We start from the raw sequence: 12,921 nt of genomic DNA, 5'->3' as shown, positions 1-12,921 counted from the left end.
GCAACGAGCGATGCTCCCAGCACGCTGGGGGGCTGCAGGGACCAGCGTGCCCCCACCCCACATCCTGCCCACCGTAAACTCCCGTGGGAGGGCAGGAGGCTCGGGCAGCCCTGCCCGCACCCAGCCGTCCAGTCCCGGCCGCGGGCAAGGCACGGGCAGGAGCCGAGCGGGGCACAGCCCGGCCGCGGGCTGGGGGCGGGCGGGACGCGTGTAGGGGGCTGGCGGGGGGGAGCCGCGGAGGGGGACTGAGCGGGCGCGGGCAGGCTGCGGGCAGGGCCGGGCTCCCGCTGCCCACGCCCCGCTCGGGGGCGGCCCCCGGTACGTCCCTCCCCGGGCGGGGCGGGGGCGGTTTAAAGGCGGCGGCGCGGCGGGGGCCGGCCGGTGGTGGTGGCGGTGGGGCGGGCGGCGCGCGGCCGGTGGCGGCAGCAGCAGCGTGGAGAGGAGCGGCGGGAGGATGCTGAAGAGCTGCGGGAGGAAGCTGCTCCTGTCCCTCGTGGGCTCCATGTTCACCTGCCTCCTGGTGCTCATGGTGGAGCCGCCGGGGAGGCCGGGGCTGGCCCGGGGAGAGGCCGGCGGGGCTCAGCGGGCGCTGCAGAGCCTGGGGGCGGCGGCGGCGGTGGTCCCGCCGGCAGCGCAGGGACCTGCCGGTCTCCGCAGCTTCGCCGACTACTTCGGGCGGCTGAGCCGAGCCCGGCGGGAGCTGCCCGCCGCCCCGCCGAGCCCCCCGCGGCCGCCGGCCGAGGACATCTCCCCCCGCGACGTCTTCATCGCCGTTAAAACCACCAAGAAGTTTCACAAAGCGCGGCTGGAGCTGCTGCTCGACACCTGGATCTCCCGCAACCGCGACATGGTAAGGGCGTGGGGATGCGGAGCGGCGGCGCCCGGGCTGCAGCCCACCCGTGTCAGCCGTGGGGTTCTGGCTGTTCCTTGTGCGGGGCCCGGGGGTGCTGTGACCTGGTAAATGCCACCTCCTTGTCCTGCTCCCCCTTCTCTGGCTGAGCAGGGTGGTGTTTGGAGGGTTTCTGGGCTGGTTTTGGCAGGGTGAAGTGCAGGGGGAGTTTGGGGTGAGTGAGTGGTGGGGTTGACTGTGTCCAGCAGCTCCCCCCCTAAAAAAAAAAGCCAAACCTGTGCTCTAGATTCTGTCCTGCTATGTGGCTCTCATTGCAGTGGTTGTCCTGAGTTGCTTTCCCTGAGGAAACTGAGGCACGGCATAAGGATGCGATGCAACCCATTGATGCCCTAATCAGGGTCAGTTCTGTGCCGGTGCTCTCCTGGGCTGCAGGAGAGGAGAGGTTTTGTAGGACCCCATGAGATGGCTGCAGTTGAGTTGCCCAAAGGACACATGGTCTAGCAGCCCAGGGCTGGGAGAGCACTGGGACATTCTGAGGCTTTTGGTCCCCTTGCCAGGAACTGGGCAGGGCTGGAGTGTCCCGAGGCTCTTGCAGGTCTGCTCTGGCTTGCCTGCACCGGGGCAGCTCCAGCAAGTCTGATCCCTGACCTTACTGATATCTTGCCCAGAGCCCCAGCAGTCCCTTACTCTGTCCTTCAAATACTGAAGAAAAATTGAAAAGGAAAAAAAGCCATTTCCTTAGGAAATGTGCCTTGCCATCTGCTCTTAAGACACTTTTCCTATCCTTAGGCAGCTTCCCAAGTAAGTTATGCCTGGTCCTAACCTTTCCATCCTACTGTCTTCACGTGTTTCCTCCTCTCCTGGAATTGTGGTTCTTGCTTGTGAGCTGTTTTTTTTTTTTTTTTGGTTTGGTTTTTGCTTGTTTTGTTTGGCTTTTGGGGTGGTTTTGTCTTTGAAACCTGAAGTGGTTTTTTGGGGGGGTGGGGGAGGGTGTCAACTTGCCCCTGCCTCCTTCACCTGGGTCTGCCGGACCCTGCAGGCTCTTGGCTCCTGCAACTTACCCCAGCATTATCTTGCCTTTTTTTCTTTCCCTTGTGAATCTTGTCCTTTTTTTTTCTCCAGTCTCCTGGCCTTGGCAGTGGCTCCGCTGCCTCTCCCTGGTACTGTTATTTAATGGAAGCCTCTTTTATGCTCTGCTGTCACTGCAAGGGGGTGGTGGTGGTGGGGAAGTTCTTTGAGCACCTACAGATGATCCTGGGAATAGCTGCTCTTTTTTTTCCCCCCCTCCCTCTTGTGAGCTCCGGCTTTCTTCTAGAGTTTTTTTCCCTGTTGCGCTTCGTTTGTCCGTTTGGATTCCCAGAGACCCGAGGCTCGGCTCTCACGCTGTCCCCCTGGGCAAGCTAACAAAGCCCCTTTTCTCCTGGCGCAGAGAAAAGGCTTCGCAGCCTCTTGTGTGGCACTTTCCATGGGAACGGGGGAGCCGGAGCCGGCCGTGTCCAGGTCAGGTTGCCTAGAGATGAGGGCCATGAAGCCAGGGGGGCCACAGCCCGGCGAGGTGCCCGCCTGACAAGCCAAGCCGCTGAGTGACGGCTCTTGTACAGCACTTGAGGACAAGGAGCTGCCGAGAGAGCTGGAGGCGGCGCAAACTCCCGTGGAGCGAAGCGAGGGGTGGGGGACGCACAGCGAGGCGGAGGAGATGAACCCATGCTGCCAGTGGCCGTTGGCTCAGTCTCTCCACGCTGACCCAGCTGCTGTCTCTGGGAAGCTTTGGGACACCCTGGGCTCTCCCAAACTTGGCATCAAGCTGGGCTTTGTGGCCCACAGAGTGCAGGATTGGTGCCATGAGGCTCTTCTCCTTTGCTTCTCTGCCCTGGGGTGGCTGTGTGGGTCTCGTGTCCCTTCCTTGCCTGGTGCTGTGGCTTCCACCCCAGGAGGGTGGTTTGGTGACAGCGGGGCGCTGCCTCTGCTCAAACGTCTCTCTTGGTCTGAGTCAGGCCTGGCTCTGCTGATCTTGTCCCTCTCTTGTTTCACTCGTGGTGCCTGGGGCACGTGTGCTGCCTCGCTAATGGGGGAAGTTTCTGCTCAAGGGCTGAGAATCTTCCACACTGTGTCTGTCCTTCCCCTGATCCTCCTCTCGCATCAAACCCCAGCCTCCCCCTTGGCTGTTGGTTAGGCAGGCAGCCCTCTGGGAGGGAGGGATGTGGGGCTGGTGAAGGGGTTAAACTCAGCAGGTAACTCCAGGCAGGACCCTGGCAGATAGGGGGAAGAGCTATTGTGTCCTTCCTTGGCCGCTCTTTGTTCTGCCCACAATAGTCCCTGTTTCCTGCCCTCTGTCCCCTCCAAGACCCAATAAAGGGCACCCCCTTCTCCTTCCTGCCTCTCTCTTTGTGGAGGGCAGATCCCTGTTCCCTTCTAATTCAGTTCCTCTAGTTGCACAATCCAGGCTGGACAAGCTGCCGTTGGAAGAGAGTTATGGGCTTTCTCCTCCCGGATTTAGGGAGAGTTTCCAGCTGTGTCAGTATCCTTAGGATGCTGGAGTGCAGTCTGGGGAAATGCTGCACTTGAAAGAAAAGAGAGGCGGGGGGAGGAAGACGGCCATTAGGCAGGAGTCCTGGACAGGACCAAGTCCAAACCCACTGTTTTCCTGCTGAGTTGGGTGATTTGCAGTGGCAGAGTTGCTTAAGAAATGTCCCCTGTCCCCAGGGCACCCTGAAGTTGGCTGGGTGGCTCGGCACACGCCGTGGTGCCCGTGAGGGGTGCGGGCCTGCCTGCAGTCCCGCCAGCGTGGGATCTGCTGGCATCCTCCAGCTAGGCGTGATAATTGCAGGCTTTGAAAAATTCCTGCTCTCGGGGCAGAGGGAATGGGTTTGCCTTCTGGAGAGCACGCTCCTCGGATGGCTGCTCCCAAATTTCTCTAGCACCTTGGCCAGGGTCCCCATCCTCAGGGTGACTGCAACATTGTGCTGGCATGCGTGTCCCCCTTGGGCTTGTGATGGAGCTGCTGGGACGAGGAGGGGGTGGTTTGCTCATCCTAAGTTGCGCCCCCATCCCTGGGCTGTGTGCCAGGGCCTGCTGAGCACTGCTGAACTCAGCTCATGTGTGAGGGCTGCTCCCTTCTGTCTCCCCCTCCAACCCCAGGCAGCCTTTGTGGTTTTGGGGGTGGGGGACCTCTTAATTGCCTGCCCCAAACGATGCTGCTGTCCTTGTCCATAAGAGCCCCAGAGCCGGTGAGTGGTGCGCGTGGAGCGCCAGGCGGGAGGGTGGGGGACCCTCGCTGCACAATGAGCTCATTGTTTGCAAGGAGGTTATTAAAAAATTATAGCATTTAAAATTACAGTGGAGGATTCTTCCTCTTGCCGAAAGGAGCTGGTGGGAGGAAGGGCCTGCAGCCTTGCAAGCCCCTTCCCTGCCTCTGCGGGTCCAGCATGGGACTCCTGTGCCAGCACAGCCCCCTCAGTGCTGGGGAAAGCCACCCCCAAAGGAAGCGGGGATGCAGCCATTGCAGGGACACTGCCTTGTCCTGCTCCCTGTGAAGGGGGTGAGGGCCAGGGGACACACACGACATGAACCTGGGCAGGGACATGCCCCCACAGCACCCTTCCCCAGAGCCCCTTGCCCACATGTAGGTTGAGCCCCACAGCACCTCTTGGCTGCCCCCTGCACCCGAGTGGGTGACTGCCCCTGGGATGGGAGGGGGTGCTGTGTGGGTGGGTGCTGGGGTGCTCCGTCCTCTCCCAGCATGGGGAAGTGAGACGTGGCGTGGGGGCAGGGTTCATGTGCTGCAGGGTCATGGGGGTGCCTGCCCAGCCAAGGTTCCCCTTTTTGGAGGGTGTGCTGCTGGGGACAGTTGGTATGGTGATGGCATAGGATCTGCTGAGCATGTGTCACCCTGATTGCGTGGCCAGGCAGTGCAGCTGGGGTCAAATGACCCTGGGGTGGCCCTGGCTGGTGGGGCACCTTGTGCAGCAAGCACCCAGCCATGAGCAACCCTCGAACTTGGTGTTGGAGGGGGGAAATGAGTCACTGTGAAAGGAGAAATGAAGGGGAGGGGAAAAAAAAAAATAGAAAAAGAAATGGGCCCTCTCCAAGGGTGAGGAGGAGGTGGGAGGCTGCTGGCGGCTGCCTGGCTCCTTGCAGGCTGCAGGAGGGGCCTGACCCCATTCCTGCTGTAGGGACCCTGGGTGCCTCTCGGTCCCCGTACATGGCGGCTGCGCATTGTGCAGGGCTGCGCGGAGCGGTGGCAGCTATTGTTCAGGAGGGATTTGGCATCCTGTGTTTCTTGAAGCTGCAGTTTTGAGAACAATGAGGTTTCCTGCAGGGGCTGGGGGGAGTGTAGCGGGCCCTTCCTCTCCTGCACCCTGCAGGAAAAGTTACTATGGGGGGGGGTCCAAGAGGTCCTGGCACTCCTTGGTGCCACTGCTGGCATGGGGGCCAGGTCGGGGAGAGGTGAAGGGAAGTGGGTGTAAGGGATCTGGGTGCCTTCTGCCTGGGAAAGGAGTGGGGGCTGAGCCCTGCTGCTCTTGGGCCTGGAGATGATGACTAGGTGGGTGGCAGCTCAGTCACCATGTCCCATCCTGCTTAGCCCACTGCAGACTGAGTGCTGCCCTGATGCCAGTGCCCTGCAGCGGGGATGCCAAGCCTTGTCACACCAACATGGTGTTATCCTGTCCCCATCCTTTCTCTGCCTGTCCCCTCCCAGACTCTCTGCTCCTCTCCCCTGCAGCCCTGGGGAAGGGGGCTGAGCAGGAAGGGAATGGGCCCTACCCCTAAGAAATAGGGATGAATTAACTAAAGAATGAAGCTTCAATTCTTTTATTTTGTGATAGGGCAGAGAGGGAGCAGGGGAGCCTGTCAGGCACCGGTATCCCCTGTGAGATGACTTGTAGGGCACAGTGCCTCTCTCCTGGTCCCCAAGGTATCACCTGGTCTACCTGTGCCAGGAGAGGTGGGATGTATGTGGGGAGAGCCCGGAGGGACAATGCCTCTTTAGGATGGAGCCTTTCGGTGCGGGCGAGTAATAAACAATTGTTCCTGTGGTCTATTTATAGTGGCTGAGCTGGAGGATTAGTTGTGGGTTTATTTTTGGAGTGGCTGAAGGCACAGTTGCTGGACGGCGTTTCTGAGCTAATCAAGCAAACATTTTCTATCTTGCCTGTGCAGAGGCTGTGTCCTCTCCTCTGCCTCCGCCAGCCCCCTCCGTCGGGACTGGAGCCTGGGGGAGGATGTACTGGGGCACCATGTGTTTTGGGGTGGGTGAGGAAGGGCTTGTGATGGGGTTATCCTGAGCATCCTTGGAGGGTTTCCCCCTGCCCTGGGTCAGCTCATACCCTCAGCAGCTGCTTGGCCCCTCCTTGTGCAAATGGGGACCAGCAGTGAGCTGCCGGCTGGACCCCGCATCGCTTGGGAGTGATGTCCTCCACGTGCAGCGCTGACCCTGTGCCACCCCAGCAGTGACATGTGTCCTGTGGCCACAGGCATCTTTGGTCCTGCAGCTGATGGGCCAAGGTCCCTTTACCCCAGCTGTCCCCTCCTCACCAGAGGGCCCCCCGTCCCTAACCCTTTGCTCACAGCCTTCCTCGCCCTCCCCAAAATCAGGGCTGCACGGCGGCTGTGTGTTTGTAAGAACTTGCCTTCTAACCTTCCCCATCCATCCCCCCCTCCCTCCTTTTCAAGGCCCAGAGGTCACTTGTAGCCCCCTCCCCAGGAACGCGCCCTCCTCCCCTCCCATTCAGCCTTCCCACAGGTCTGGGCTCTCCTCACCAGCCTCCCCATGGCCTGAGCAAACAGGGCCGGGTTAACCAGTGCAGCTGTATGCTAATGGCTGCTGCTGCCCGCTTAACTCTCCTCTGCTGAGTAAAGTCAACCCTGCTATTGTACCCACCTCCTCAAACAAACCACAAAACCCCAGTGCGTTCCTGGGGGTGGCACCCAATTTCCAGCTCACTTGTAATTCATCATCCCCTGTGCTCAGGCTCCATCATCTCCCCCCTCTTCACCACCTCCTGCCTTTCCCCCCTCCCCAGCTCTTTTGTCTTTCTTCCTTTGCCCTTTTGTGCGTGTCTGGTTTTTAATAGCGCTTGGCAGCTGGTTGTGGTTTCTCTCCTCCAGCTTTGTTTGCTGCCCGCTGATTGATGGCGATGCCTTTCCTCCCCCCAGCCCCGCTTCTCAACCTTCCCTAAATCCCAGGCCAACAGCAGCCCCCCCTCAATCCTCCTTCCCAGGCTGCGTATGCCAGGAATTAGCTGTGTAAATAGAGGAGTGAGGCCAGGCAGGCGGCTTGGGTGCCTCAGGGAGCAGGTAGGTGCTGCCTGGCACTGTGGAGATGGTGGCAGCAAGGGACTGTCCCCTCCTTGGGGCTGGCCAGAGGCACCCAGAAGGCTTACCCACCCTTGGGGGGGGACAGGGAGTGGAGAGGAGCCTTGGGGGCGTTGTGCAAATGGCTGGGGACGGCCACGTGCTGTTGACACAGGTGGGGATGTGGTTGCAGCCGGCGCCATGGGCAAACACACCTGCCTGGGCAGGGAGAGCTGCTCTGGCATCCCCGCCGCACGTGCTGGCTAAAGTCTGAAGTCCCTGCTCAGATCGAGCTGCATGCTGTGCCCACTCCCCATCACCTGCTCCCCTCTCTGTGCACCTGCCTTCTGCTGGGGAAGGCCCTTGTATTACCTGAAATCCTCCTGCTTGCTGTGGCCCCATGGAAAAAGCAAGTGGATGGGGATGCTCAGCACAGGTGCTGGCAGGGGGCTGTGGTCTGAGCCCTGGTGAAGCACAGCATCGTGTGCTGTGTCCTGCCAGAACAGCTTGGCACCCTGCTTGGCCTGAGGATGAGTGTGTCGTGGGTTTGCCTGGTGCTGTGGTGCCACTGAGCAAGGAGGAGGAAGTCACCACCAGTGCTGCCCCCCTGTGCCAGGTGGTGTCTGGAGCTGTGGGGCCTTGACTCCTCAGTCCTCATGGGTGCCTCATCTTCTCTTTCAGACCTTCATCTTCACGGATGGGGAGGATGAGGAGCTGAAGAAGCAAGCACGTGAGTCTGCAGCCCCTGTCCCTTTGCGTGTGTGACCTGGCCAGGTTCTGTGAGGACCCCCTGCCCAGGGAGCACGGCTTGCCAGGAGCCTGTGCCAGGAACTCTCAACAAATGGCCAACCAGCTAGCCACTGATCTCAGGAGTCCTCACTACAGAGCCCTGGGCTGATAGTGAGGCAATTTGTCTCACTGATGGTGCCTAAAGCATCCTCTGTCCAGCAGCCCCACCTGGGGATGGGTTTCCTGCCCAGTGAGCCCAGCCTGTCTCCTGCATGATACTTCTGGGGAGCATGCTAACAGGCTTGGGTGCCTTTGTGCCAGTTTGTCCTGGGGTGAGCTGGGATTGATGAGCTCTGCTGTCAGGGTTTTGTGGCAGCATTTCCCTGAAGCCGCTCCCTGGGGCCAGGATCAGCTGGGTCTATTCTCCCCATGCAAATGACTCCTTTTCAGGCTGGGAAACGATTGCCTTTGAGCTGGGCAAGCAAATAACAGGTGGCTGCTGCAGGAAAAGGCAGCAGGAATAGGGGAGGATTTGGGGTACTGTGTCCTGGGTGGAGAAGCAGACCCACAGACAGCTCCTTGCTCCTGGGCAGGCTGGTACATGGCCCTGGGATGGGCAAAGTGATGTAGGGTGGCATCAGGCACAGCACATGGGATATGACTCCACCCTGGTGCATCTGCTGCATCTGCATCCCTTGCTCATCCCTTCCCTTGTCTCATGTGGGTCCAAAACCCATTCCCAAAATGATGTGGCATGGAGCCACCAAGCACCAGGGACTTCCATAGGGTTTCCACCCCAATGCTGCCCCTGGAACGTACTTGGTGAAGCATCACTGTTTGAGCAAGCACAGAGGTGTGGAATACCCCAGCACAGGCTTTGACCCTCATCTCTTCCTGCAGGAAACGTCATCAACACCAACTGCTCAGCTGCCCACAGTCGCCAGGCTCTGTCCTGCAAGATGGCTGTGGAGTATGACAAGTTCATCGAGTCTGGCAGAAAGTAAGCAGTGCCTGGGGCTGGCGGGGGGGTGGCAGGGTTGTGGTGGGCAGGGTGGTGTGGGAAGAGGCTGTTCGTGTTTCTGGGGCTACATCTCAGCGTTGGGGTCTGGGGAGTTGCCTGTTGTGACACTGCTGTCACTGCAGGTGGTTCTGCCACGTGGATGATGACAACTACGTGAACGTACGGACGCTGGTGAAGCTGCTCTCCAGCTACCCCCACACGCAGGACATCTACATCGGGAAGCCCAGCCTGGACCGGCCCATCCAGGCAACGGAGAGAATCAGCGAGAACAAGATGGTGAGGGGGAGGGCGAGAGGTTTGGGCTGGCTTCATTTGGGCTGGGGTTTGCCTCCCCGGTTGGCAGTGGGAGGTCTCACCACTGTTGCTTCCCCTCTCTCGCAGCACCCTGTGCATTTCTGGTTTGCCACGGGCGGAGCAGGGTTTTGTATCAGCCGGGGGCTGGCGCTGAAGATGAGTCCGTGGGCCAGGTAAGAGCGTTGGTGTTGTTCTCCCATGGGGACTCGTTGTGGTCCCAGTGGGGCACAGAGTGGTGACCACATCTTTGGGGATGGACGCTGGACCATGTCCCACTACCTTGCTCTCTTTGCCTTGCTGAGGGTGTCTGCAGGGGGCTTGGCAACAAGCTGGGAAGGACTTCAGTTCCCCCGAGTATAATTGGCTTTTAATTGGAGCTAGAGCTGGGCACTCACTGGCCATGCCCAGACCCCATGGGGTGCCCATGTACTCCCAGGCTTTGCTCCTCTGCAGCTCCTCTCTCTTTCCCCACAGTGGGGGACACTTCATGAGCACAGCAGAGAAGATCCGCCTGCCCGACGACTGCACCATCGGCTACATCATTGAGTCTGTGCTGGGAGTGAAGCTTATCCGGAGCAACCTCTTCCACTCCCACCTGGAGAACCTCCACCAGGTGCCCAAGACGGAGATCCACAAGCAGGTATCCCTGTCCTGATGCCCTGGATGGAGGGGTTGGGGTGGACAGCACTGTCACCAGGCTTCTGACCTAGAAGTTGGGTGTTGCAGCTAAGATGTTGATTGACATGTGACCAAAACGTCAGTGGAGGGGGGAAGCCCCATCAGCCCATCCTTCTGGGGTGATGCGGAGTGTGACTAGAGGTTTTTGGGAAATGGGGTGAATTTTGAAGCCCCTCCTCCCCTTCAATGCTTGATCCTCATGGCTGTGTCAGCTGCTTGACCGCTGCCTTGTGCTTTTCTCCCCCAGGTGACACTAAGCTACGGCATGTTTGAAAACAAGCGCAACTCCATCCACATGAAGGGAGCCTTCTCCGTCGAGGAGGACCCATCCAGGTGAGATGGGGGGGACCCTGCCCCCCCCCGAGCCGGCGTGCCGCAGGGCCACCACTGCCCCATGCTCAGCATCGCTCCTCTCCTCCCCAGGTTTCGCTCCGTGCACTGCCTGCTGTACCCGGACACGCCGTGGTGCCCCACCAACGTGGTTTACTAGGAGATGTGTGTCCCCTCCAACCTCGTCCCGAATTTCCCCGGTATCCGACGGGCGTGTGGGACCTGTGTGCGGGTGTGTCGGTCCGGCCTTGCCGTGAGGCGAACAGACGGACGGACGTCGTTGCTGTGGTATTGCACAGTGTGTGTGTACTGAAGGCTGCTGTGCGGCCCCTTGTCCCCTGCCCTGCCTGCCCGGCTGCCCGTGCCCGCTGCCCGCTCCGTACGGGATGGCGGGGAGGGACGGGTCCTGAGCACTTAACGTTGGGCATCCCCGTGGTGCTGGCGGGCCCCACGCCATGCGTGGGGAGCGACCGCAGGTGCCACATGGCTCTGCCTGCCCCAGGCTTGCTTCTCCATTGTTTTGTTCTTCTTTTTCCCTTTCCAATTTTAAGTTTTTTGGTGTGTCCCTTCCCCAACCTGCTCCCCTAACCCTTCCCCCCTGCCCCATCCTCTCTCCCAGCCCTGAAATCTCAGCAGCAAATCTCCAGCTCCCTGTTCAGATGAGTTTTGCTCCCCAGCCCAGTGCAGGCAGAGGGGAGCGTAGGCAGGAGAAGCCTCCTGGCTGCCCAACACTGCTCCAGGGTGCTGCAAAGCTTTTGGGCGCTCCACAGCTGCACTGGAGGGAGACAGAGGAGAGGGCTTTGAGCTGGCATTGGCATCAGCTCTATTTCCTGGAGCTCCCCCCAGTCTGGCTGGAGCGTTGCCCGCAGCATCGATCTATGCACTATTTATAGAGACTAAAGTAAGCTTTCTATAAATATGGGGAGGCGGAGGAGGGCTTCCCCAGAGCCCCTGGAGCAGTGTGGGTACTGGGCTTGTCCGGTCTCCCTTTGGCACCAGCTCCCTGCCTGCTCGTGGGCTGGCCGCTGGCCCCACGCCTTGCCAAAGGAGCACTTCAAGGTCCACCCAGCAGCTGTGTGGGTGTCATATCCCCCCGCTCTGCCGTGAGGCCAGAGCATCCTCCAGCCTGGCCTGGCTGTGGGTGCTGCTGGGGTGGCTGAAACACCCATCATGGGCAGGCAGTGTTTCACAGCCTGGCCCTTGCTGTCTTCCTGCTGGGATCTGGGGAGGGAGAGGGATTCTGCATCCCTGCTCCTGTCCACCAGCCCTGTGCCCCTGGGGTAATGGGGCTAAGCTGGAGCTGAACATTTCCAACCCAAAGCTGAGTGAAAATAGCCCATAATGGGTGCGTTGTAAATATGTTATTGTGCCAGTATTTTTTTACTGTGCCTTTTTTTTAAAAAAAGAAAACAACACAAACTTTGAGAATTATGTAGATTTTAAAATGCTTTTTATACATTTTCTGTGGATCAGAAAAAAAAATAAATCCCCAACCTTCTGATAATCTGTTTAAGAATGGAAAAAAAATAATTGCAATGTCTTGTAACTATCACTTACCTTAATTTATATGTTCCAGTATCTGGAACATCACTCTGTGCTTTCTGTAACTAGGATGTGTTGTTTAAAGCGATAGATGTGAGATGGGGAACCAGCATGGACAGCGTGTTCTCAGGGACTTTGAACCCAATCGCTGCCCTGGGGTCTCGTGGGAGCCCCCACCAATAAAGCAGCTTTTTTGCTGACCACAGTTACCTGGTCCTGGACTCCTGTGTCTCTTTATGGATAGGCTGTGCTGAATGCCCCTTGTTTGCCCCCTGTGGATGTTATTGCCTCTCATGAAGCTCTCAGGGAGGCAGGGAGGATGGGTTGTGCCTGCATCCCTCTCTTTTTCCCACGGGTACCTGCGTCCACTGGCCATTTGCAGCGCAGAGTGTGAGGGTCCTCTCCTCCTTTCCCTCTCCAAAAGGCTCTGCTGGGATTTGGCACCTCAGGGCTGGTTTTTCCCAGGCTCTGCGGTGGGAGAGGAGGTGAGAGCCGGTTGTTAGCAGGGTGTTGTTAACAGCCGGCAGGCAGGCGTGTGCGTGGGAAGGTTGGGGGCTGCAGGGGGCCAAGCCCTCCCCTCCCCTTGCACTCGCCATCACTGAGCCAGCACCAAGCACCCACCTGCAAGTATCAAGCCCTGGATTTCACAGAGGCTGAAGCAATAATGTAAACCCTGCCCAACCCCCCCAGCCAGCCCTGTTTGAGCGGTGCTCGTATCAGCTTTCGCCTGCACCTTCCTTCCTCCCTACCCAGCACCTTCCTCTGTACCTGGCACCTTTGGGGTTTTTTCTCTTCTCAAGGCACACTCACATGCTTCACAGTTCCATTTCAATCTGTTATCAGGCGTTGGCCTTGCTAAAAATACAGCCTAGCAGGAAGCTGGTGTGGGCTAAAGCACACCCCCCCCGCCCCCACCCCCCTCCTGCCACCCACGCACCCATCAGACACCCCACAAATCTAAAATCCCCCTGTTCTCTGCACCCTCGGGATGCTGCAGGCAAAGGGAGGGTTCCAGATCCTGGCCCTGCATCACCCTGACCCAGGCACCACCAGCCACAGGCACCCAAAAAGCTCCCTGGGGAAAGGGAAGGGTGGATGGCAGCACTGTGTGTGTACCCCCCCCAGCACTCACTGTCTGGGGGCAGGGAGGTGGGTGCAGGGTTTGTTGCCCCCTGCCCTGCTC

General features: G+C 59.2%; 1 protein-coding gene across 1 annotated transcript; it reads left to right on the top strand.

Moving 5' to 3' along the window:
• Positions 1 to 454: 454 nt before the first annotated feature.
• Positions 455 to 11,947, top strand: LFNG (LFNG O-fucosylpeptide 3-beta-N-acetylglucosaminyltransferase; the record flags this gene model as incomplete). Its single annotated transcript, XM_084270874.1, has 8 exons — positions 455 to 850; positions 7,826 to 7,874; positions 8,774 to 8,873; positions 9,017 to 9,170; positions 9,276 to 9,361; positions 9,663 to 9,828; positions 10,114 to 10,199; positions 10,290 to 11,947. 8 exons carry the CDS (start codon positions 455 to 457, stop codon positions 10,354 to 10,356), a joined length of 1,104 nt encoding a protein of 367 aa, XP_084127000.1. The 3' UTR covers positions 10,357 to 11,947.
• Between the last annotated feature and the right edge of the window lie 974 nt (positions 11,948 to 12,921).

The sequence above is a fragment of the Gallinula chloropus genome, assembly GCF_964237585.1.
Source record: "Gallinula chloropus genome assembly, chromosome: 15".
NCBI classification, from domain to species: domain Eukaryota; kingdom Metazoa; phylum Chordata; class Aves; order Gruiformes; family Rallidae; genus Gallinula; species Gallinula chloropus.
This window is presented reverse-complemented; position numbering and strand designations above follow the sequence as displayed.